Source organism: Watersipora subatra, chromosome 3, assembly GCF_963576615.1.
Source record: "Watersipora subatra chromosome 3, tzWatSuba1.1, whole genome shotgun sequence".
Taxonomy (NCBI): domain Eukaryota; kingdom Metazoa; phylum Bryozoa; class Gymnolaemata; order Cheilostomatida; family Watersiporidae; genus Watersipora; species Watersipora subatra.
Window position 1 is genome coordinate 75,670,907 of NC_088710.1, and position 26,789 is coordinate 75,697,695.

Here is a 26,789-nt window from a genome sequence, read left to right on the forward strand (position 1 = left end):
TATCAACACAAATTTCTCTCGAAATTAAAATTTGGCAGTCGGTGTACTGATTACAACAAAAATGCCGAAATGCTATTTGCCTAAATCCCTCCCACAACACCTGAAAGAGTTATACGGTGCTCGCTGTCTCAGTTTAGTGTTATTCGACAACAGATAAGTGATAAGATTTTAACCCATGACAATGTTGAAGGCTAGTTTAGTAAAATAAATAGTAAAACTTAGCTTTGAGCATGTGTTTAGCTGCCTCAATTCAGCGTTATTCGTTATAAGTTATATTAAAAACGAATTCGAAAACAGATAATTTATAAAATTTTAGCCTATGAAATGGTTGAAGTTTAGTATAATACATACTACAACTTAGCTTCAAGTATGTGTTTAGTAAACTAAACTTAGCTTCAAGTATGTGTTTAGTAAACTAAACTTAGCTTCAAGTATGTGTTTAGTAAACTAAACTTAGCTTCAAGTATGTGTTTAGTAAACTAAACTTAGCTTCAAGTATGTGTTTAGTAAACTAAATGTATTAAAGTTAAATTCAGTGTTTATGTTACACGCCTGTCTTGAAGGTAGAAACTCTCTATGGTATGTACTGCATGTAGTATATTGTAATGTTACATTTTCATCATTACAACGTTTATAATAACCACTAAATGCACTACAGTTTTTGTAGGTGACTACTGTAACACACTGACATTAAAACAATTTTAAAGTTGTTTTATTTTCCCTACTACCGGTAATTTATTTTAACTGCACAAAACACTTTTTTCATAATAAAAGTTTGAAAGTGAGAATGTTAACTGTTATGTCAAATAAAAAGAAATTTTCTGTGCAGACTTTTTATTACCCGGCAACACCGTGCATTCAGCTGGTAGTCAATAAAATGAGGATTCACATCAAGCATCCTCCTTTACAATGAATTTAGTTGATGCACATGCTATTTGAAATGAGCAAATGAAGGTAACTAAAAGGCAGAGCCTTTGGTCTATCTGAGGTTTGGGAGTTGCGCAGAAGTATTGAGTGCCTGCTGACTCACCAAAGAGGCAGCCCTTATATTAGACCACCTTATAGTGCTATTGCATGGCTAAACCGTGAAGCAACACACACTTAGAGCATTCTTACGACTACTGACTGACATATTGATTTACTGAATGATCATATCTTATTTCAACCATTCTATCGAGTACCTGGCTCCGGGCTGTAGATTATAAAGCTACTGAGCAGTTGAACTAATCTTGAAATGTGCTGGTAACAATACTAGCCAACACAGGCCAAAAATGAAATGACCAAAAATAATTGCTGTGAAAAATAATGAAAAGTGTAGTCCTGATAAATAATCAACATAATTATATTATAGTGACCATTTTGTGATAAACAAACAAAGATAAGATTGTTAGTAAATAACTAATTATCAGCTTGTGTAAGAGCCCGCACAGATGAGAATTCAAATGCAACTGTGCCAGAAATACAAACTATACTCAGTATCCGAAAAACCTAAATGATCATGAAAATTATGCCAATGAAAAAATGGTATGCAATTATTGGCCAAGTAATGAAAAGCGTACAAACAACGAACAGCCCAAAACTCAATCTGTGGAATGACTGTCTAGGAGATAGATCTTGCCTCAGGTAGAAACTTTTCCCAGTGTGCTATCAACTGTAAGAGATATGTATGTAATTGATAAGGTTTCTTAATGAACTAAATTGGTTGTACGGTCTCTGCTCAATGTCACTATTACTAAACTATACGTTCCTCTGGGACATAATTTAGCTTTTTAAGATTATTCTGAGTACGACAGAGTGAAAAGACAAAAAACCTAACCTTAGAATACACCAGCTATTGTGTGTCAATCACTGGCAGTAAGAATACACCAGCTATTGTGTGTCGCTGACAACTAGAACACACCTGCTGTTGCGCGTCAATTTGTTGCGTGAATTGTACTGACCTGCTCCTCGTTGTTCAGAAGCTTTTCCAAATAATTCACAAGATTGGCTTTAAAATCTTTGCACCTTTTCTTGTCGAAGCCAGCCATTTCTTTCTTCAAAGCCGAGCTAATCTTATTGAATGATTGCTCATTCTTGTCGACAGTAGACTCCCACTAAACATCAAGCAGAGATAAAATGCCAGAGCAGATAGGAAGGAATGAACCAGCTGGCAAAATTGATTGATAATTATTGAAGAACAGCCTGATAAAAATATGGCCTTACTGGGAAAGAATGGAACTGATAAAAATGATTGATTTAAAAAAAAATTGATCTCTTACCACATTGAAAGACTTACCTCAATATCAAATAAATCACTTCTATGGTACTTTGCCAATCTATCTTTACACGCTTAACTTACCGGAAGTTTAACTTACCAGAAGTTTAACTTACCAGAAGTTTAACTTACCTAAGTTTAACTTACCTGAAGTGTAACTTACCTAAGTTTAACTTACCTGAAGTGTAACTTACCTAAGTTTAACTTACCTGAAGTGTAACTTACGACAAGTTTAATTTACGACAAGTTTAACTGACCACACATTTAACTGACCACACATTTAACTGACCCCAAGTATAACTCAAAAGCAAAGCCTTGCAAAATGAATTTCTATAGAGCTTTTAAATTAAACTTCAAGTAATTGAAATTGTAAATCAATCTCAAAAAACAGCCGAGAAAAGAGTTCACACGCATGCACAGTCAACCCTCTGCCTACGAAATGAAACAGGAAAAACTAAAACAGATAGACTATCACACCAGATACATAGACAGGTAAACTATCATACCAGATACATAGACTGGTAAACTATCATACCAGACGCACAGACAGGTAAACTATCATACCAGATACACAGACAGGTAAACTATTATACCAGATACATAGACTGGTAAACTATCATACCAGATACATAGAAAGGTAAACTATCATACCAGATAAATAGACAGGTAAACTACCATACCAGATACACAGACAGGTAAGCTATCATACTAGACACATAGACAGGTAAACTATCATACCAAATACACAGACAGAAAAACTATCATACCAGATACATTGACAGGTAAACCATACCAGATACACTGACAGGTAAACTATCATACTAGATACATAGACAGGTAAACTATCATACCAAATACACAGACAGAAAAACTATCATACCAGATACATTGACAGGTAAACCATACCAGATACACTGACAGGTAAACCATACCAGATACACTGACAGGTAAACTATCATACCAGATACATAGACAGGTAAACCATACCAGATACATAGACAGGTAAATCATACCAGATACACTGACAGGTAAACTATCATACTAGATACATAGACAGGTAAACTATCATACCAAATACACAGACAGAAAAACTATCATACCAGATACATAGACAGGTAAACCATACCAGATAAATAGACAGGTAAACTACCATACCAGATACACAGACAGGTAAGCTATCATACTAGATACATAGACAGAAAAACTATCAAACCAGATACATAGACAGGTAAACTATCATACCAGATACACAGACAGAAAAACTATCATACCAGATACATAGACAGGTAAACCATACCAGATACACTGACAGGTAAACTATCATACCAGATACATAGACAGGTAAACTATCATACCAGATACATAGACAGGTAAACCATACCAGATACATAGACAGGTAAACCATACCAGATACATAGACAGGTAAACATCTTCTCAGATTCTATATGAAAAACTAGAGCTCACCTCCTGAACTTCCTTATCAGCTTGGGGAATCTTTTCTCTCTTGTTGGCTAACTCGAGTTTAACCTTGGCCTCTCGCTTCTTCGTAAGCATTGCCTCAGCCTCTTTCCAAGCTTTATGCATTTTAATTCTCTCAGCAAACACATCCTAACACATAAATTACAACAGCTAAAAACATTTCAAATGTCAGACATAAAAACAATAAAACCACCTTCACATACAAATTACAACATACACAGACATCGCGTCGATACGACCAGGCTTACGTGAGATGCCAATACAGCAGGATACACTATAATCGATACCTTAATAGCACTGATCTGCCCGATGTAATCCCTGAGTAGTTCACGGTACAACAGGATACACTATAATTGATACCTTAATAGCACTGATCTGTCCGATGTAATCCTTGAGTAGTTCACTGTACAACAGGATACACTATAATTGATACCTTAATAGCACTGATCTGTCCGATGTAATCCTTGAGTAGTTCACTGTACAACAGGATACACTATAATTGATACCTTAATAGCACTGATCTGTCCGATGTAATCCCTGAGTAGTTCACTGTACAACAGGATACACTATAATTGATACCTTAACAGCACTGATCTGTCCGAAGTAATCCCTGAGTAGTTCACTGTACAACAGGATACACCATAATTGATACCTTAACAGCGCTGATCTGTCCGATGTAATCCTTGAGCAGTTCACTGAAAGTAAAGAAGTCCGAGTCAGCCTGTTCCTCGGTGATCTGCTGAAGGTTTTCCTCAAGCTGCGCCAGCTTAGCCATAACCTGGGAGAGGTTGGTGTGTTCGTCGCAACCCGCAACTGATGCAAGTGCCTTGGCTAGCAGTGTAGCGTTTTGTGCGCTGACTGTCAAATACAATATGGCACAGCTAAAATGATACAATAAATAGACAAAGACATAACGGTTCATGTGAAAACTAGCACTCCTATGTGTAAGGAGATGACTTTTATTAAAATTGCTTATGAACCATGTTCTGGTGAAACTGTCTGTTAGCGTAATGTAGTGCACCAGAGTATTATTTACACAAAATCACTAAAGTTCAGGCAAATTATACTTTTAGTTGTCAGACACATAACGTGGTATTAACTGATTGTTTACCAAGAACACTGTTCAAGAACAGTTTTAAGTACAGTTGAACATTGACTATTTAGGTGGTGAGTATAGGGAACTATCTTGTCGAGTTGGAAAAACCTATTATTTCCTCTTTATGTAGTAAATGTGCTATAATCTGTTAAGATAAAAGATATATAACAGTGTGATAGGATCTGTTAAGGTGAGGGACATATAACAACGGGCTATGATCTGTTAACATGAAGGATATATAATGATGTGTTATGATCAGCCAACTTGAGGTTAAGATAATGACGTTTTACTAGTTGATAGTCTAAAGTACATGTATATATAACAGTGGGTTGACATCTATTATTATAAAGAGCAATATGCTAGACAGCACAGTCTGTTAGACATATGTATGACAAGATATCAAGAGTTGATAGTCTAAGACAAGGTCCACTAACCGTGTCTCCTGATCACAAGCATTTCCGAACTTTCGTGAAGTTTTTTAATTTGTATTTCCATGTTTTCAATTTGCAGAATCTTTTCTTCAAACCACTTCAAAAAGAACAATGCAAACAGTTGCAGAAAGAATGGTACCAATTATATATTGCAGAACTCCATTTAGAAATATCCGAACTACGCTGTGTCTCATGACCACACGAGTTTCTCCTTTCCTAAGAACTACCGAAGATAATACGCTAAACACTGCATCCACTTACAAACTGCTTTTACTTACAAACTTTCTCTAATTACAAGCTGTCGCTACTTACAGCTGCCTCTTACAAGCCGTTTTTACTTACAAGCTGTCCCTACTTACAAGCTACCTCTACTTACAAACTCTCTCTATGCAAACTGCCTCCAATTACAAGTTGTCGGTACTTACAGCTGCCTCTTACAAACTGTCTCCACTAACAAACTGTATCTACTGACAAACTGTCTCTACTGCCAAACTGTCTCTACTGTCAAACTGTCTCTACTGACAAACTGTCTCTACTGTCAAACTGTCTCTACTGACAAACTGTCTCTACTGTCAAACTGTCTCTACTGACAAACTGTCTCTACTGACAATCTGTCTCTACTGACAAACTGTCTCTACTGTCAAACTGTCTCTACTGACAAACTGTCTCTACTGACAAACTGTCTCTACTGACAAACTGTCTCTACTGACAGACTATCTTTAGTGACAAACTGTCTCTAGTGACAAACTGTCTCTAGTGACAAACTGTCTCTAGTGACAAACTGTCTCTAGTGACAAACTGTCTCTAGTGACAAACTGTCTCTACTGACAAACTGTCTCTACTGACAAACTGTCTCTACTTACAAGCTGTCTCTACTACTTACAAACTGTCGTCACTTACAAACTGTCTTCACTTACAAGCTGTCTCTACTTACAAACTGTCTTCACTTACAAACTGTATCAACTTGCAGACTGTCTCTACTTATGAGAAATCATGGATCTCTAATCCAGTTACAACTAGCTTAGCAGCGGTCAAATAGTTTTGCTTAAATTTTCAGACATAAAAGGACTAGATATCCTTTTAACAGAGAGACCATGTATGTCTTCCAACATAGGAACCAGGTGCATCTTTCAAACAAGGGACCGCGTGTGGCTTCTAATAGTGAGGTCAGGTGTACCTTCTAACAGAGAGACCAGGTGTAAAAGTTAAAGGAGAGAGCAGGGGTGCCTTTTAACCACTTATGATGAATAATGAAAAAATATGGCTCACTTGATCCGTCTCCGTCATTGATGATGAAAGTTTTGTCACTGCATCACCCATTTTACCAAAAAGTCTAAGAACCCCAGCTGTACTGAGTGCCGAGGTTGCTGAGGACTTGGGTAAATCGGTATCTAGCGTAAGATAGTCTCGCACATCTGGATCCATCCTGAGCGTTGGATGAGCCACAGTCCGGTTCATGTACCTGATCACACAAACTAAATGCTTGGAGGGAAAGCAACATGCCCAACAAAACATTACCTTTGGTCTATTATGCTTGACTGTCAGAGAAAAATGAAAGCTGACATAAAAGTCTTGAGGGTTTATAATAGTTGCCTGGTGGCCTTCTAACCAGCGATCAATACCATTCTACATAAAAAATCATGTAGAACTCTGCCAGCCACCTAAAACAATGGTATATAGTACGGTAACAAAGATCAGCTTTGAATACCTCAGAAAGTAAATAACCAATTTTTGCCCGCTTGACAGTCAGTTTTGAATAATTCCAATAGCGGGTGCAATACTTTTGTTAAAAAACGAATAATCAAACTTGCCTTTCCAAAGCAGCTCTTCTCTTTTCCACAAAATCCTGCGAGCTGGATTCTTCCTTCGACATTTTAACTTTTGCCATGCCTAAAATGAAACAATGTCAAAGTGTATAAGTATAAAAGTCTATGTGTATAACAGTATAAGAGTTTATGTGTATAAGTATAAAAGTCTACGTGTATAACAGTATAAGAGTCTATGAGTATAACAGTATAAGAGTCTATGAGTATAACAGTATACAAGTCTATATGTATAACAGTATAAGAGTCTATTAGTATAACAGTATAAGAGTCTATGTGTATAACAGTATAAGAGTTTATGAGTATAACAGTATAAGAGTCTATGTGTATAACAGTATAAGAGTCTATGTGTATAACAGTATAAGAGTCTATATGTATAACAGTATAAGAGTCTACGTGTATAACAGTATAAGAGTCTATGTGTAAAACAGTATAAGAGTCTATGTGTATAACAGTATAAGAGTCTATAAGTATAACAGTATAAGAGTCTATGAGTATAACAGTATAAGAGTCTATGTGTATAACAGTATAAGAGTCTATGAGTATAACAGTATAAGAGTCTATATGTATAACAGTATAAGAGTCTATATGTATAACAGTATAAGAGTCTATGTGTATAACAGTATAAGAGTCTATGTGTATAGCAGTATAAGAGTCTATATGTATAACAGTATAAGAGTCTATGTGTATAACAGTATAAGAGTCTATATGTATAACAGTATAAGAGTCTATGTGTATAGCAGTATAAGAGTCTATGTGTATAACAGTATAAGAGTCTATGTGTATAATAGTATAAGAGTCTATGTGTATAACAGTATAAGAGTCTATGTGTATAACAGTATAAGAGTCTATGTGTATAACAGTATAAGAGTCTATGTGTATAACAGTATAAGAGTCTATGTGTATAACAGTATAAGAGTCTATGTGTATAACAGTATAAGAGTCTATGTGTATAACAGTATAAGAGTCTATGAGTATAACAGTATAAGAGTCTATGTGTATAACAGTATAAGAGTCTATGTGTATAACAGTATAAGAGTCTATGTGTATAACAGTATAAGAGTCTATGTGTATAATAGTATAAGAGTATATGTGTATAACAGTATAAGAGTCTATGTGTATAGCAGTATAAGAGTCTATGTGTATAACAGTATAAGAGTCTATGAGTATAACAGTATAAGAGTCTATGTGTATAACACTACAAGAGTCTATGATTATAACAGTATAAGAGTCTATATGTATAACAGTATAAGAGTCTATGTGTATAACAGTATAAGAGTCTATGTGTATAACAGTATGAGAGTCTATGAGTATAACAGTATAAGAGTCTATGTGTATAACAGTGTAAGAGTCTATGTGTATAACAGTATAAGAGTCTATGTGTATAACAGTATAAGAGTCTATGTGTATAACAGTATAAGAGTCTATGTGTATAACAGTATAAGAGTCTATGTGTATAGCAGTATAAGAGTCTATATGTATAACAGTATAAGAGTCTATATGTATAACAGTATAAGAGTCAATGCGTATGAGAGTATATGGAACTAAAACCCTTTTAAGCTGCTACATTAGTCCCTGAAGATGGTATTTTAAGTGCATCTCACCCATAGTACTTTTTTCTGGAGCTTTTGGCACTATCACACCATTTGCTTTATGCTTAGCAATGAGCTTGTCATGAAGGCCTAGAAAATCACTAAATCGCCGTTTCACCGAAAACTGAGACTTCCCAAATGCTGGAATGTTTGTCTGCAAAAATCCAGAGAATCACCAAATATTAATAGCATGATGAGATGAATAGAAGGAAATTCAGCTCATCAGACACACAATCTGAGATGATGCTAATCGCAGAATGATAAGAACCAGTGTATTCACTTGGTATATTATGTACGTGGGCATTTACTATAACACTGACCAGTGTATTCACTTGGTATACTATGTACGTGGGCATTTACTATAACACTGACCAGTGTATTCACTTGGTATACAATATAGGTATTTACTATAATACTGACCAGTGTATTCACTTGGTATACAATATAGGTACAGTGCACCCTCAGGATACGATTACCCTGATATACGATTTTTCCACCTTACGATGTGGAACATGATTTTTCCCCTCACCATACAAATCTTATTTCACCATACAAGTTCAACAAAATTTTCGCTGGAGTTCAAATTTAGCAGTCGGTATGCTTAAATAACAAAGACGCCGAAATGCTGTTTGCCGAAAACATTTTCACAATGCCTGAAGGAAACACGATGACCAACTTCTCTCAATTAAGCAATTCTCACTGCGTAAAACGGTAATATTTTCCCTTTAAAACCAGAAGCAAAGTTCGAGTTGCAATCCTATCAAACAGAAGGTCAGTGGTCAGACAACTTCCCTTAACCTGCCAACGAAAATCCACTTCATTACAAAAATAGCATCGTGCGGGCTTTCTGGCCAAATTAGGTTGAAAAATGTTTTAATGACATCAGCTAACATTATAGTGAAAACGAAGCCAGAAACTAATAGGTAATAAAATTTTAGTGATAAAAAATTGAAATTCAGTAAAATAGTTATAAATATATACTAAAACTTACCTTCCAGCGTATGTTTAGTAAGCTAAACTTATTTAAACCATTCAAAGTTTATGTCATACCTACGTCTGTCTCAAAAATAAAAACTCTCTACATTTTAATGAGGATCATAAGCAATAAATACGCCAATTATACTAAAGTTAGCATTGGTAACTATAGTTATTAAGGTTAACATACTATTTTGTTACCAATTTTTAATATGTACAGTACTCGGATAAAATTTTGATGATTTTTACCAGGTGATGTTTGCATTATATAATTACTATGGTATCTATACCCTTCCATACGATTTTTCCCCATACAATGCCAACTCAGGAACAATCTAAAATCGAATCCTAAAGGTGCACTGTATTTACTATAATACTGACCAGTGTATTCACTTGGTATACCATGTAGGCATTCATTCCATCTCCGACTTTCGTTGGATTGGTTACTGTAATTTCAATATTAAAATTATCGCTCTCTTCCACCACCTGAAAGCATGAGAGTTCTGTATGAAGACAGAATGACAAGATAGACAGTTAAGGAGGCATAAATGACTTAGCTCAAACATATAGAGATGTTAGTAGTAATTACATTATACAAGTACCGTAAAACCTCTAATTGAATGCCATGACACTCTAATCTTCAACCCTTCCTCTTTAGTGGTGGTCAATTGGAGGTGGTGTTCAAATAGAGGCTGGCGTTGCATTTTTCAAATGGCTCGTCCGATATTTGGGAAGAGAAATTTAGCTCTTTTTCGGGTGAAGCGAACGTCACCTATATTTTGCCTTCTTTTTCCGGTGGAGCTATGTTAAACCTTTTGGATGCAATAAATCTGCTAACTTACCGCTAACTTGTCAAAGATCTCTAAATAAGATATGCATTGGGAAGCCGAGAAATATCTCTACCGGTTGTTACCTATTGTTTGCAATTAATCTTCGATGATGTTATAGCCTGTGCCTTGCTTTGCAATTTGTTAGAGCTTTCAATTTTTTATTTCATTCTAAACTTGAAGGCATATTTTTATTTTATATCTATAGTTGACAATGTTGAATAAAAGCTCATTGCACTTACTGATATGTTTGCTACAGTTTGCAGCTAAAACTAGCTTTTTACGTGCAATAGAAAAGAAGTTGTGAGCATTGATCCATTGTAAGCCGTGTTAAGGTAACTGCAAGGATGCTATTAAATAATATGCTATAAATCTGCAAATTTATAAGTTATATAATAACAATCGGTCAAATGCTACAAATGTGTATATCCATGAACAAGTGACATAAAACAACCATACTTATATTACATGCACAAACAAAAATTAACGTTTCTAAAACAAATATACAGTCAAACATGGATAACTCAAACTTCACGGGACCGAGCAAAAGTGTTTGAGTTATCAGAGCGTTCAAGTTATCAGAGCACTGTCACAAGTGCATGTATTTAACAGAAGATAAACGTACATATACAAAATATGTATAAAGCGAAATCATAGATTGCTTGTTGCAAGTTATAGGGCCTCTCATGTAAAGTTTCAAAAGTATTTATCAGGAAGTATAAATATTTTTCTATCACTTGAGATTTGTTTGTTGTTTTAGGTGATGTACTGCCATGACGTTTTCAGATTAAAATTGGCAAAACTTGATCGCCGTTAAAACACTCAGAAAAAAGACCCATCATTTTCCTCTGAGTGTTTTAACAGAGATCAATTTTGCCAATTTTAATTTTAAAACATCCTGGCAGTCACATCACCTAAAACTACAAGCAAATCTCAGCTGATAGAAAAATATTTAAATTTTCAGATAATTTTTAAAACTTCACACGAGTACACATTTACGACCAATGCAAAAACGCATGCTTTACATCTGATCAGTTGTTTCATTTAAAAAACTTATTGAGTGTAGTCTGTGAAAAGATGTTTTGTTGAGAAAAATCAACAGTGTAACTGAGTGTAGATATAGCTTTTAAGCAGTTATTATAGTCCTTGACCTCTCTCGTATCTATAAAACGTCTGAGGACATCTAAAGCGTTGTTTGCATCAGCCATGGTAGGTGGATTAGGTTCAACAATCTCAGCCTCATCTTCTCCATCAGAATCATCCAGAGTACCCCAAGATGTCACAGACTGCACAATTTCCGCATCACTCAAATGCTCAGCAACAGTGACGTCTGCATCAACCGCTAAAAGCTCATCTGCAAAACAAAACTCTATTTTAAGGGAAAGTAACACTACGTTTAAAACATTTGTTAGGCACTATTGACGGTCATAAATGTAGCCCTTTATTGGGTCGAATTCATGATAATTTAACAGCATAGGCTATTTCAAGATTACCTACTTGCTGTCACATTTGATGTAGGATCTATGGTATGTAGTAGCAGATTTAGATTTCTCACAGTGTCACCTTCTTCGTTATCATCAACAGTTGAAGTCACATCTGTTTGATCAAGGTTGGTATGACCAAGCCCGTGGTGAAAACAGCGAGCTATGGTTTCTTTCGTGACACAGTGCCATGCTTTGTGCACCCAGCGTATAGCTTGTAAAACATTAATAGATGCATCTGGCTTCTTTCCATGAGTGTCAATGTAATCAACGGTAAATTGCAAAACTTGCTGACGATAGTAAGATTTGAAATTTCGAATAATTCCTTGGTCCATAGGTTGCAGCACACTTGTGGTATTGGGTGGTGTGAATAAAAGCCTGATTGACATAAGCCTATTCATAGTTGGGTGTGATGGACAGTTGTCAATGATGAGAAGCACTTTTCTGTTTTTTCTGGTCATCCTCCGATCAAAATCTCTTACCCATGCTTGAAAGATGTCACTCACCATCCAAGCCTTCTTGTTGTGGTAATACTGACATGGAAGGTTAGTAACATTTTTGAAACAGCGGGGCTTTCCAAACTTTCCTATTACAATAGGAACTTCCTTCTCGGTGCCCGACATGTTAGCACAAAGTGCCACAGTCAGTCTTTCTTTTGACAGCTTCCCTCCACTACACTTCTCCCCTTTAAAGTGCAACGTTTTGTCAACCATGAGCTTGTAAAACAACCCGGTTTCGTCCATATTGAATATGTCATCATAAGTATACGTTTGAAGTAATGGAGTTAGCACCTCTTCCTTCCATTTTTCCACCTCTCCAACATTAACTGCAGCTGACTCTCCAACAACTCTCTGACCGCCAATAGAATGCCTTTTCTTCCACCTGTCGATCCAACCGCGAGAAACAATAGTATCTTTCCCTAAATCCTGTAAAAACTTGTTAGCCTTTTCTAATAAAATTGGCCCATCGATAGGTACGCCTTTACCACGCATTTGTCTAAACCAAGTCAATAACACACCATCCAAATCATCGTGCGACGTTGAACGATCTCTTAACCTTGATGAACTTTGGTCACATAACGATCTTATTCTTTCTTTCTGTTTAATCCACGTTGACAATGTACTTCTTGGAAGATTTTCTCTTTTTGATATTGCAGATGACTTTTGTCCTGCTTCAATTTGCTCGATTATTTTAAGTTTTTCAAAAGGTTTCCACGGTTTTCCTTGTTTTCGTGAGGCCATTGCAAAGCGGATGTTTGGTATAGCGGACGCCGGGCCACGAATATATTTTTGACATTTTTTCTTTATATATCCACGTAATTATAATCACTCTTACAATATGCATTTTGCTTGTTGTGTCGATCTTTATTAAATTTTTATCGCTAATACTTTTTAACGTTTTTAGTTTGGCCGTAACTTAGCCGACGCGTTAGCGACCCCATTAATCAGGTTTTATACGGTTTCTTAATCAGTTCCATTATACGGTACGGGGGAAATATATATACACTATACACATATAGAGAGAGCTTTCCTCGCTAGGAAGGCAGAGTAGTCGTAGCTCCGTGACTAATGTAAATTCCTTCGGATTAAAACCAACTTCGGTTTGTTTTAAGTTGGTTCCTTTGGCACAAAAACTGTTCGAATTATCAATGTTAAGTTCGAGTTATCTATAGCAATTTACCATTACGTGGGAACGGACCAAAGAAACCGTTCGAATTAACCATGTTTTCGAGCTATCCGTGGCCGAGTTATCCATGTTTGACTGTATTTGCATCATTTGCTCGGTTATCTGCATTCTGATTGTTGCTTTTGATAGAACAAGCTTCTTCTGGTTGTCCAATACCTCCCACAATATCTTCTGACCTCAACTCTTTTTTTGCACTGCTGAACTAGCCAATATTAGCGCCTAAACAATTTTTTGGCAGAGCAATACTTTTACGCGTTGCATTTAGCACAAGCGCAACGCGTAAAGGTTTTGCTCGCTAAATGCAACCTCACCCTAAAACTAGTTGTTCATCTACCATTGTAAATGTAAACCGCTTTTATATATATATATATATATATATATATATATATATATATATATATATATATATGTACATGTACTTAGAAGTATCGCTACCATGTTAAACAAAAAACTACTAATAGCCTAAGGCAGCTATTAATTATTTCTATGGTGTTGCTTTCAAAGTTTTGACCAAAAAACGAAAAGCTTTAGAATTGGATAACAATCGAATTGATTGTTATTGATGTAAACGATTTATTATTAATTTCATTTGTGAGCACTTTTTCACTGATTAATTGATATTATGAGCTCTTAAAGATCAAATAATGTCAAAGTGGCGGTCAAATGGAAATGGCGTTCAATTAGAGAGTGGTGCTCTATTTTTCAACCCTTGTCTCAGAGTGGCAGTCAATTAAAGGCGGCGTTCAAATAGAGGTGGCATTCAATGAGGTTTTACAGTATATGAAGATATTAGTAAGAACTACATTATACAGGTGTAAAGAGATGCTAGTAGTAACTGGTATATACCATAAAGCCTCTATTTGAACGCCACTTTTTATTTAAATGCCACCTCTAATAGAATGCCACTATAGGAGGGTAGAAGGTTAAAAAACCCGGGCCACATTTTAATTGAATGCCACCTCTATTAAACCATTGTAAAGAAACCAACTGAGCTTCTCTACTTGCTCCACAAGGAAACAAACCACTTGAGTGCAAGGCAAATTAATTTAGATATTTCTCAGCAAATATGTAACGGTACAGTTAAATAAGCAATAAACATAAATCACCGCACAGGGTGAGATTTCCAGGCGCTCTGCTCTTTGTCGTTTCTGCGATATCTTTTACAGCTCCTGCTGATTGCTTGGCTTCGCCCCTTTGTAGCGTGATCGACTCGGCAGCTGAATTTTGGCCGACAGGAAGTATTATCAGGGGCCGTGTTGTCGGCCGAGTTGGGGCTTAATTCGTTCGTGGCATCAGTCACCTTGGAGTCGGCTTCTCTATCTGATCTGGCTCTGGTCTTCAGGATCGACCACCAGTCTATCTCAGTGAAACCCTGGGGGCAACCTACTCAGGGTCGAGAGGAGAGATTAGCTGGGACCAGTGCTGGTGCTGCCAGGCGTCATACTCCAGACAACGGACCTCTGCCTCGGCAAAGATTCGGTCATTTCCTTGCAGCTTCTTGGTTCGCATCAGCCTGACAGTCTTCAGGGCTAATTCTCACTATTGATGGCTGTCTTCCAATGATGCAACATGCGCTCCATCAACCTCAGGAAGGTGGCCAGTGTCAAGTTGAGTTCAAAAGGCAAAACCTTCCACTTCCTAGAATGAGTAGCAAACACCAACTTTTCTTGTGCATCAGTATTCAAGGGCACTTGCCAGTGGCCACTGACCAGGTCCGGTGTGTCGAAGAATCGGCAGCCGAAAAGAGCATCAAGGCTGTCATCAATCCGGGAAAGGGAATACACGTACTGTTCAGTGACTTCATTCAGCGGATGGTAGTCCCCACCAAAGTGCTATTTTCCAATCTTCTGCGGGACCAACACCACCAGGGAGCTCAAAGCACCTTTGCTGAGGAAGTCCTGATCTTGCCACTATGCCTGAGCTTCCATCTCTGATTCGAGCCAATGTGGAGGCTGCCAGATTGGTCAGGTCCCCTCCTTCAGTGGAATAGAGTGTTTAACCCTGATCCGTCCGCCATCTCCCTCACCAGTGCTAACTTTACTAACCGCTCGGCTTGCCCAAACTCCGTGCAATTCTACTTGACTGTTAAAAACAGGTCCTCAAGGTAAGTTGTCCCTCTCTACCTCTGGCATTTTTAAACTCCGAGTTGTAAAACCCGAAAAGGGTGGTTCGTTGTCAACCAGGTGGTCCTTTACTCCCGTATGTGCCAACTGTGACGCTGACTCAGAAATATAGGAGCTGATTCGTGAGGTTCAGGTACCACGTGACTATGCTTACCTTCGGCACAGGCCGGTTCAAGCTGCTAGCCAGCGGCCGACCTCCCGGGCTACCCTCTATCAGCCCCAACAGGTAGTAGATCCGAGTGGTGACTCGCCATGGAACAGCCATCTCTGTTTGGGCTGGCATAACCATGCCTCTCATCACCTGCACCTTGCCAAGGAGCAGACACCCATGTCTATTCGTAAAGATCAGGTGGTGCAACCATGAACTCCATGAAACTGTGAAACTCCATAGCACACTGTTGTGTCACCAAAAAGGGTATTTCTGGAATGGCGTCATCGCTAATATGCCTCACCACAAAAACCTCTTTGGTCTTCAGCCCCTGAGCCGTATGGGTAGACATATGACTCCGTAGAATAGCAGTAGGGCTCTATCAGCCGCGAGAGTGTGACTTTTACTCTCCTCAAGCAAATCCTTGTGCTTTGAGGGAGCTTGTCGAGCACTTGCTTGCTCAGCAAGTTTGTGGTACACCAGGTCTCGATCAGGAACTGGATGGAATGTCCTTCTAGCTTTCCAGAGAGAATATAGCTTATAGAGTTGAGTTGGTCCACAGCCTGTGCCTTGATTGGTTTGGTACCATCCTTGCCTTGAAGATCTCTGAGGCTGGACACTACTGATTGTGCCAGGTCACTCTTTTGGGGTGTCAGTTGAGTTCGAAAGGAGGCGTAAAGCAAATTGGCCATGCTGCTTTCAAGGCAGGCTTCTAACCATGCACTGGCCGAAATCCTTTAACCTCAGTTCTGAATGTGACCTTGAGGGAAAACATTCTTGGAGCAGGTTCCTGGTGTGATGGTTTAACCCGGAAGTGAGGCATAAGGCAAGTCGGCCCAGCTGCTTTTAAGGCAGACTTCCGACTGTGCACCGGACAAGGTCCTTCGGGCTGATTTACGAGTGTACTCCTGGCAGCGCAGCTTGGGGTAACTTGCTCTGGCTCAGGTCGTGTTTTCTCGACCTTTAAGTATCCGGACTCCAGCTTCTCCAAGGACTCATAATAATTCCGGAAAGCTACGGCCGAAAGCTCTTTTGCCACCATCTTGTCTGGTGGAGGCAGACCTCCGTGGAGTCTCTCCATTACTCACCGGGCTCTTTTGAGCTGGAGGTCCTCCTGGCAGGATGTCTCCGACCAGCAGGTCGGAACATCTTTTGAGGGGTTTGGATCGGTTTGGGGCCTTAGTGCAACTAATATTTGGCATTGCTGTTGCAGGCCTTTGCCATTTCCCTGGTTCTGTGGCTTTGGCAGTTCTTGTGGGTTTGTCCCTGGCCTCCACACTTCCAGCATTGGAGGAGTTTCTTCGCTGTGGCCTCTCTAGGCCTGTCTTTTTCTTCCTGTAATTTCGAGCCTGCTTCATCAGCTGCTGTACAAGTAGAACCAGCTGGCTACGGGTCTGGTACTGCATTACTGCAGTCCTCTCCACCTGTTCCTCGTCCACGAACCAGACGGCTGTCGATGGTGTCCTCCAGGTTCGACCTGGAGAAACTCTGTGCCAGCTCAGACTGCATTGGTCAACTGTTGTTGGCACCGTCAATAAGTGGCGTTGAAGGCTCGAGTTGTTTAAGGTGCTGCAAAACAGCCCCTTGGCCATGTCCGCTCGATAGGGTGCCAGCAAGTCCTTGTTGGCCACTCGGACCAGCCGTTCCACCCAAACTAGTCAATCCAGATGGCTGTGTGTTCCTGAAGGGTAGTGGCTATGGCTCTCCTTAGGGTACTCAGTTAGCACCGAGCCTGCGGAGAGACCGAACTGAGCTGTTAATGCGTCAAAGAGGGCTTCCACTCAGTCGGCTTGACCACTGTTCTCTGCCTCCTACCACAGAGCCTCTCGAAGATAGAGTAGGCTGGTGGCTTCCATCCATACATTTGCTTCTACCACGTCTTGGTATCATCTGATGAAGTCCTCCACGTCTCCTGAGCTGGAGTACTGAGGTGATTTTAACCGGTGAGCTGAAGCCCGGGGCACCATCATCATCCACTCCAGCACCTCAACCAAACGATCTGTACCTCAATCCGTGTTTGCCTGGTAGCCATCCTGGTGCCAACCCTTACGAGAGTATCTCTCAAACCTCCAAAGGCTCTCTGTGATCAGGAGGTGGTCTCCCTTGGAGCACTCATTTTCACTGGAGTGTTTTGAAAGACAACGAGATGTATTTTAGTTAACTTTTATTCTCCCCTTGCTATCACTAAGATAGCCTCGGTTAGAGCATCCAGAGGTCCACTGCTTCCTGTGGAGTCCGAGATCTGCAATCCCACCGCTGCCACCAGTATAAAAGAACCAACCAAGTTCTTCTACTTGCTCCAAAAGGACACAAATCACTCGAGTGGATGGCAAATGAATATATACATTTCTCAGCAAATATATTTTAGTACAGTTAATTATGCAATAAACATAAGTAACTGCACAGGGTGAGACTTCCAGGTGCCCTGCTCTTCATTGCTTCTGCAGCATTTGTTATAGCTCCTGCTGGTTGCTTGGCTACATCTCTCGGTAGCATGGTTGACTCGGCAGTTGACCCTCGGTCGACCGAAAGTATTACCGGGAGCTGTGTCGTCTGTCGAGTCGGGGCTCAGCCTGGTTCTGGCGTCAGTCGCCTCGGGGTTGGCTTCTCTATCGATCTCGGCAATCAGTCACCACACCGCCACTTTGAGATTCACTATGTTTGATCTTTATGAAACCATAATAGAAAGTGATCAGCAGAAAAGTGTCCACAAAATGGTGCTAATAATGACTTGGTTACATCAATAACAATTAGTACCTTCGTTGTTGCTGTAGTGATTGCCATGATTTTAGTGACGGCGTACCTGGGAAGATCGATCGTCACAATCATCAGAACTACACTCCCATCAAAGCCACTAAGGTCTAAATCCGATTCATTGTCGTCAGATTCATCTATGATGTGGTTTACAATTTTACCGAAAGACTAACGCATTTCGATTAATGATAAGAATACTCTTCGGGAACACCGTACGGTGTAATAGCAGCCATTGTTATGGCGTATCAAAGTCCATTTTCTAACTTCAAAGCTTAACAGCTTTTTTTTTAAACTCTGAAAGCGATACCATCGAACTAATAAATAACTGTATCCATCTAATGTTTTACTCAAAGTAGTTGATTGTTTAACTCGGACTGATACTTTGACGTATCTGAAAATGATCCCGCCAACGACAATAACATCACTCCACCCGACGGAAAGTGCAAAATATAGGCGACATTAGCATTACTTTGCTTGTAAAAAGGTTCAATTAATCTTCCCAAAATTCTGACGAGCTAGTCACAAAATGAAGTGGCATACTCTATTTGAATGTCACCTTTAATACATTGCCACTATAAGGGCTCATATAGAGCGCCATGACGCTTTTTATAGTAGGTACATAAAAAACATTGACTGCTACAAGCCGTATCATCCGTATCATTAACCTGGTCTAGCCGTTCAAGTTTAGGAGATGATGTTGGCTTGAAGGAATCTGCTGCAGCCGCTTCAGTCTTTACAGGCAAATCGGATGAAGAAGCAAATAAATCTTCTTCCTCCTCCAATGACTCTGTTTGGTCTTTTGTTGGTTCTGGAACAGATGAAACATTACTCTTCTCCTTCCTCTCAGAACTTGAATCCGCATCCATTTTTGCTGCATCAGCTAAAAACATCATGCATTTCACCTGAATTAACACGTATGGAAGACAAAAGGCTTTCCAATTGCCATTCTTTACATACATAAAAAACTACAGCTAGCACTACTATATGCAAAGTATTATTCATTTTGCATTCACAATTACTTTACAATATTTCACAAGCCATAAGACTCAAGCGATATTTAGTTATATACACAGTTTTATGCGGCTCAATAATGAAGTTTTTAATAAAAGGCATAAACTTGTTTACAATCCGGATGTTCAGTAAAAGGCGAATTGAGTTAGAAAATAGAAGGGCAAGCATACATGGCCTTACTTTGTGTTGAGGGGTCATTATTTGATTCTTTGTTATTTTTGTCATCGGATATTTTTGCAGGATTACTATCTAGACTCATAGGTGTCGAGTTATCTTCAGAAATCTACAAAGAAACAGCAAACAATATATGAGACAACTTTTATCAACCAGTTTTTATGCTCAAAATAAACAAAGACCACAATTAAAGATTACCATAAAAAGGAGAGTGTTTAGACCCAATCTGCTAGAGCCTGAGAACCTTACACCATTGCTTAGACTCAACTTGCTAAAGCCTGAGAGCCCTATACCATTGCTTAGACTCAACTTGCTAGAGCCTGAGAGCCCTACACCAGTGTTTAGACTCAACTTGCTAGGATATGGGAATTGTTTACCATTTTTTGTAGGGGCATTTTACTAAGAACTGACCTCTATGAATAGTTCTATTGTTTTAGAAATCTTTAAGTTGTTTAAAATGTGTAAAAGAGTGTGGCTTGCAATATTGGTACTCCAGCAAATTTTCTCATTGCCGATTCATCCAACAAAACATGAAAATCAACTTTCTCCCCATGAATTGCATTTTTACATAAAATATTATTCACACTGAATTGTGATAACTTATAAGGATGAGGTGACCTTCGCTTACATTTTGTATTTATAATCTATTTGTGACATCTATTGTGACATCATAAATAAGTTTTAATAACAAATGAACCTTTGGATATGATGACAAACAAGATATAAAAATCAGAAAACTAAATGTCATGTATTTGTTGCAATAGCGGCGTTGCAATACCTTTTCAATGTAAATAAAGCAATAAGGATTGTACTCACACAAATTAAAAGTGTAAAAAATATTGATGATAAAAAATTAAAAGTAAGCCAAACTTAATGAACTTCAGTTATATAAATTCTTAAAATTAATTATTCCAGCTTTGACAAACTTATGACACAGGTAGTTGTTAAGGGCATTTTGTGGTTAAAAGGGAGTGCATCATCTGTTAGTAAGACAAGAGAAGTAGCCTTGTGCCTAAAGAAGATAGAAAAAGATGATGGGCAGTAGTCCAGTATAAGCGGCAACAGAGAATATGGTTCTAAAAAGTGATGTCTTCCAAGGGCAAGTCCAGGACAACAGAATTTATAGCGATGATAGTGATGAGAGAAATACTTTCAGATACAGGACAAGGAGTACAAAGTATAGTAAGGGTACGAAGGAAAGAGTCTGATCGGATCACAAATGTAGAGACCATGAAACGAGTTGCCCTCATATTAAATGCATTTCATGCATCCCAAAATTACAAGAATGGGTATCAAGACAAGAATTATAGCAAAGGGCATGACAGCAACAAAGACAAACACTGTAGGAGCCATGAAAGCAGCCGTAGAAAAAGTGGTAACTCCGATGGCATTCATGACAGATTTTGTAGTAGAGGGGAGTAGGGAAAAACACAGTAAAACTCAAATCAGTAGTATGGATAGGTACATGAATAGAGCTGGCTCTAGTGGTACAACAAAAAGAATTAGGAGATCATGAATTACGACATGGATTGATGCAAGAGTAAAGGACAAACCTAGTGACGAAAGGAAAAGTTAGTGCGAGATCTGAGATGTAAATAGAGATGAGCAGAAGCACAGTCATTATAGAAATGGTAACAATGCATTTTCTAGACGTGCAAACCATAATGACAGCGAGGATACAATACTGGCAGAAGTACTAGATCTTCCAGTTACAAACAAATATGTTTAAACAAGAAAATACGTTGAATTTACATTTCATACAGAGGCAGAAGCTTTGACTGACAATACTACCGAAAGATTTGAGTTGCATTTAAAGAAGTCATCCTTGAGCCATTTTAGCAGGTCCTGATGGTAGTGATTTGAAGGTAATTTGAAAGTAATGCAGGTTTATAAAAACTGAGTGACAAAAGAAATAGGGAGGAACTTGTTGGGTGTAACTGAGTTGAAGCAATTGGAATTATGGGTTGTTATTAGTGCATTATGCGAAAGCAAGCTTGACCCTGTTAAAAGGGTTTAGCGAGGTTAAGAATAACTTACACGCAGTGTCAGAGTTGTTTAAAGCTAACTTAAATATTGAACCAGTTAAATTACTTTCTTAAAAATCGACTGCAGCTGAGCTAACTTATGTTTTAGTCAAAACAAGTGGAAATAGCATGATGGCTAAAGGTCATGGAAACACGGAGAGGTGATTGCTGCCTTTTACTATCCATAGCTTTCCATGACTTTACTGTTTCTCCTACCACCTTTTCCACTACTGTATCATTGCTGCTCTCCTATAAAGCAGTAGCGAAGAAAAGCTGGTCATCTGACAGAGAGAGACACAAAAAAGCTTAAGATGTGTGATAAGGAAGGTATATTGTGGTGCACGGTCTGTAAAACTAGATGCAATCATGTAGCTGTAAATTGCTCTGCGAATGTATGTAGGTCTAGCGAGATCAGTCATTGGAGGAAGGACCTTCATGGATTATTTTGTCACTGCTGTGGCTAAGGCTATCACGTGGTGATCAATTGTTCTCAAAAGAACTGTGGAAATGTTGTAAATGAATTGTTTAGAAAAAGAGAAGGTGAGGCTGCACAGTTCACACGACATAAAAAAGGCCTGAAGGAACTGTTGTTGAAGAGAATTATACTGGGGTGGTAGAAGACGAAAGTAAGGAAATTTGCAAAAAAAAGTCAGGTTATTTTCAATGGAGGTTCTTGACGATGGAATGATAGATAGGGATAGTCTTCGAAAAACTTAAAAAATCAAAAATGTTTAAGATTGGAATTAGGAAGTTAAAACAGCAGCCAGCAGTTACAGCATTAAAAGCCGGTGAGGTATTTAAAACAGCTATTGACCAGTTGGAGGAGGTTGCAGAGATAGTATAAGTATATCTGGGCCTACAACACCTAAGTCTGTAGTAACACCCCATTGGATGGTCAAGCATGACCAAGAAGGTGATTATCCGTAGAATTTCCATCAGATTCATATTTTTCAAGGATAGTGAGATAAAGACAGAATAGACAGCATTCGCCGCTGAAGAATTGCAATGACCCAAAAAAGCAGCTTTAACCTCCTGGTGGCGGTGGTAGTGACAGTAAGTATGGGTGTGAGAAAAGTGTGACAATCAGTGACTTGCAGCTAAGCTTGGACTCCAACAATGATAGCAGGTCCAAAGACGCTTTAGAGAGGTTGCCCACAGATACGAGGAAAACAGAAGTTAAGAGTCGATAAATCATACAAGTAATTCAGATGAGTAATGTGAATAAAAAAGTAGGTATCTTGAAAGATTATTAAGAAGTAACCATACATTAGTTTTATAGGTAATGAGCTGCTTGATGGATCTGGCATAGTCCAAAAAGAAAGGATGTGGTATGAGCTGAATTGCTGGAGCTCAAGCTAAATTGATGTCTGGAGGTAAGAGCAGTTGCAGAAAGTTATGCAAGTCACAGGACTTCATAGAGATTAACTTGCAGTTAGTACACAGTTAGGTGCAAACAAAGCAAACAAAGGCCTCTCCTCATCTCTCTCAACTAAACAACCAACAAGTATTGCACTGTTACACCACAAAATAAACTTTGTAGTCATTTATTTATCTCTATAACATAATATAGAAAAAATTAACTAAAACACTTTTGTTACTGGCCATTGTGACTGACTATACAATGCGACGCAGCATATTGTAACAGCCCTAATGAGATGCACTGTTCTACTTTACTCTTATTTGACCATTTCACTTCTCATTCCGACTATTCTGAGAGAAATTGTGTTCACTTGGGCCAAAGCCCAACTATATCGGGACACAAACTTGGTAATTTTATTGATACTATTTTCATGTATATCATTTTTAGAGCTTTATTTTGAAAGATAACAGTCTGATGATACCAGAAATGTGGTTGGATAAAAACATTTCACCAGGCCAATCCTGTGATACATTTCAATTTTTTCAACTCTGGAGGTCGCCATTTTGAATATGTTTACTGAAAGCCGCGGCTAGATTTGTGAGTCAATCTAACGTTGTTATAAGTTCAGGTAAAGAATTTAGCAGTGAAAGTGATTCACAACAACAAAATGATAGTTTACCTTGCAGCACAAGGTAAGTTTCAAGTGTACTTGAGCAGAATTACTGAATTATAATTTTTATTTATTTTGAAAAAAAATTCAGCTGATAAATCTTCTCACAATTTTAGTAGATACAAATGACATAGTAAGAGCATTTACTTCTGGATATTGTTGTGCAAGAAGTTTGGAAGCAAGAAAATTATGACGTTTTTATATATTAATTTTTATTATCGTTATGCAACTACTTGTAGGTGAGGGTGAAAATTTAGGTGATGTTTCTCTTATTAGTGGCAATGATGATATGCCCAGAGCATCTACACCTGTCAGTGATTATCAACAACAATGATAGTTATAGTTTACGAACATGCATTTTATACTTCAATTGATACACATTCTTGTTATACTTTTTTGACAGACATTATTTTTACGCATTTTCATACATTTCTAGATGATATAAATTTTGTACTCTCAAGTTGTTTGCATCTCGTGCGTCTCATTATCATAATTGTAATAATTGTTTTTAACAGTCATTAGAATGTAAATGCTGTCTATATAGAATGTAACTATGATATATAGTTATAGACAAAATATACCAGTCGATTAAACTATGGATCGGAAGTTATATTATGCTATGATATTGCGTATAGGCTGAGAACTTCAGCTCTAGTAGTTGAAACTCTAAATTCTTTTTGCACCTTTCTAACACATTTTCCTGTCATTCTAATATACAGTATTATTGAAATGTGATCAACCAAAAAATTAACTGGTAGTGGCAACCAAACTTTTTGATTTTCAACAAATATATAAATTTGAATTTGATCAATAACATCCCATATAGATTAACCTGATGTGCATATATTGGTATCAAATTGCAGCTACAAATGTTACCAATTAGTTGCCAACAACCATTTCCAATTACTTGAATGCAAGATATTTATGTTCAATGTAATCCAACTCACTTTATTAAATTTATTACGAATGTGAAAAATTAATTAGGCCTGGCAGCCGGTCAACTGGATAATAATTATGGCTGGAAGGGTTAACAGAACGCACAGGATCGTTGTCATAATTGAACAATGCTTTGAAACTCCGCTGAAAAGCTCTTTTAATCGTCTCCTATCATATTACCGTATTTTTGTAACCCTTGTTTCGTACACTGCCTGCACTCCTTGTCAAAATTGAAATAGATAAAACATCACACCAATTGAAATTATGGGAGTAACTATAGCCATTTTAAATTCATTACAAAAATCATTCCTCATTACATATTTCCCTTGCTAACTTACGAGTAACGAGTTAATGAGTATGATGTGAACTCAATCAAATCCATAATGGAGAAACGTGTGTCGCAGCATAGAAGACGTAAGACACTTGAATGCACAGTCAGTCATTTAAAAAAACAGTAGCACATCAGCAAACCATTACCGGATCTGCAATAGCACTTTTGAACATATCATCCTCGTCATCGTCCTCGTCATCAAACAAATCTATATCTTCATCTAGTGGGGGAGGAACTCTTTCTTCCGCCATCGTGTGTTCACGTGATCAAACTAATTTTCTTTGACAATTTCAAAGCCCAAACCCGTCTGTGGATCGGGTTATTTCTTGGAACTTGTTTGCGTTTTCATTGGCTCACAGAAAGATTCTGATGTTGCTATTGGGTTAAGACCGAAGCTTCAAAACGGGAAACAGTCCCTACATCGACAAGTTCGAACCTAGACAAGTACCAATCTCGACAGAGGTTGGTCCGAATCTAGACAAATATAAACGAAGGTTAGACAACTAATATAAGAGCGAAATACAAGTACTTGCTCTATCATAAAATTGATTGCCTAGCGCCGTAATTATAAATAAGCTTCTGTTTAGCTATATGAATGCAAGAGTTTGTGTCAAATGAAACCTTTTGAGGAAAAGAAAAACGAGTACTTGTAATTTATTTTTTAGCTTTACCGACTGCCATTTTCATCAATTGACACTGGCTTACAGTATCATTTTACGAAAGGCATTCTATTGATCTATATAGTACTATCCAGCAAGTACAGGACAAATGTCTAAAACAAAACATGTCTTTGTACACTGTTTTCATTGACTTCATCAAGGCCTTTAATGCAGTTGTTGTATAGAAGTATTAGCAAAAGCAGAGAGCATAATGGAGAAATGCCTGAACACCGGAGACATACTTAATATTACAATGAACATGACACCTAATACATTAGAGGACCAGCAATAAAAACAGTCATCATATACTCATTTACAAGCATCTTAGAAACCTCCTGTGGAAGTAGCCCATGAGGAAGGAGACATCAATTGACATGCCAGAAAATCATTAAAAGATATCAGACCTGTACCAGACACGACCAAGACAGTCGGAGTTAGTCATCATTTCCAATCACTATACTCTCATGACGTACTTAAGACAAGTTCACTCAATTGCTAACTCAATGCAACATAAACAACAGAGCCTGATCACCTGTACACCTTCTCACAGGCTAACATAGACATCTATAAAAGAGAACAGCTCCAACGACTCAGACTCTATCTGACGATCGAACTATCTATCTCTCCTTCTCAAGGACCTGCTGAGGCTCCCTCTGCCTGCTGAGACTCCCTCTGCCTGCTGAGGCTCCCTCTGTCTGCTGAGGCGCGTTCCTCTGCTTCTGGAGAGTCCCTCTCTCTTCCCTCCGCTTCTGGAGCCTCCCTCTCTCTTTCTCTACCTATAAAGCCTACTTCTCTATTATCGGCTGATCCTTTTTTACCTCCCTATCCCGACTACTGAGCCTCTATATATAAGGACTGCCATGACTCTCGTTTGACTGTTGAAACTTGCAGCCATACGAACCGAGCAAGCAAACATGGATGACCGTTCGAGTAAAGGTGTAACTTTAATTGGCTA

The 26,789-nt window shown here is 38.2% G+C and overlaps 1 protein-coding gene across 2 annotated transcripts; it reads right to left on the reverse strand.

The window, feature by feature from the left end:
• Positions 1-1,318: 1,318 nt before the first annotated feature.
• On the reverse strand, positions 1,319-25,434 carry LOC137389841 (sorting nexin-2-like). Of its 2 annotated transcripts, none has more exons than XM_068075974.1 (12): positions 25,322-25,434; positions 19,861-19,963; positions 19,335-19,477; positions 10,032-10,136; positions 8,688-8,829; positions 7,072-7,150; positions 6,530-6,722; positions 5,264-5,357; positions 4,386-4,591; positions 3,719-3,862; positions 1,941-2,093; positions 1,319-1,651 (listed from the first exon to the last, which is right to left on the reverse strand). In XM_068075974.1, exons 1-12 carry the CDS (start codon positions 25,424-25,426, stop codon positions 1,601-1,603), a joined length of 1,518 nt encoding a protein of 505 aa, XP_067932075.1. In that variant the 5' UTR covers positions 25,427-25,434; the 3' UTR covers positions 1,319-1,600. The 2 variants fall into 2 exon arrangements, with proteins under 2 accessions (XP_067932075.1, XP_067932074.1); XM_068075973.1 differs by having other exon boundaries at positions 19,335-19,549.
• Between the last annotated feature and the right edge of the window lie 1,355 nt (positions 25,435-26,789).

Bases quoted from the DNA above. Each gene is read 5' to 3' on its own strand.
- LOC137389841 (XM_068075973.1), bottom strand. From the start codon at position 25,426: ATGGCGGAAGAAAGAGTTCCTCCCCCACTAGATGAAGATATAGATTTG. The intron at 4,592-5,263 runs GTTAGTGGACCT...TGTATTTGACAG, and splicing joins GCTTGTGATCAGGAGACACG to TCAGCGCACAAAACGCTACA. The intron at 3,863-4,385 runs GTATCAATTATG...TTTATGTGTTAG, and splicing joins GACAGATCAGCGCTGTTAAG to GATGTGTTTGCTGAGAGAAT.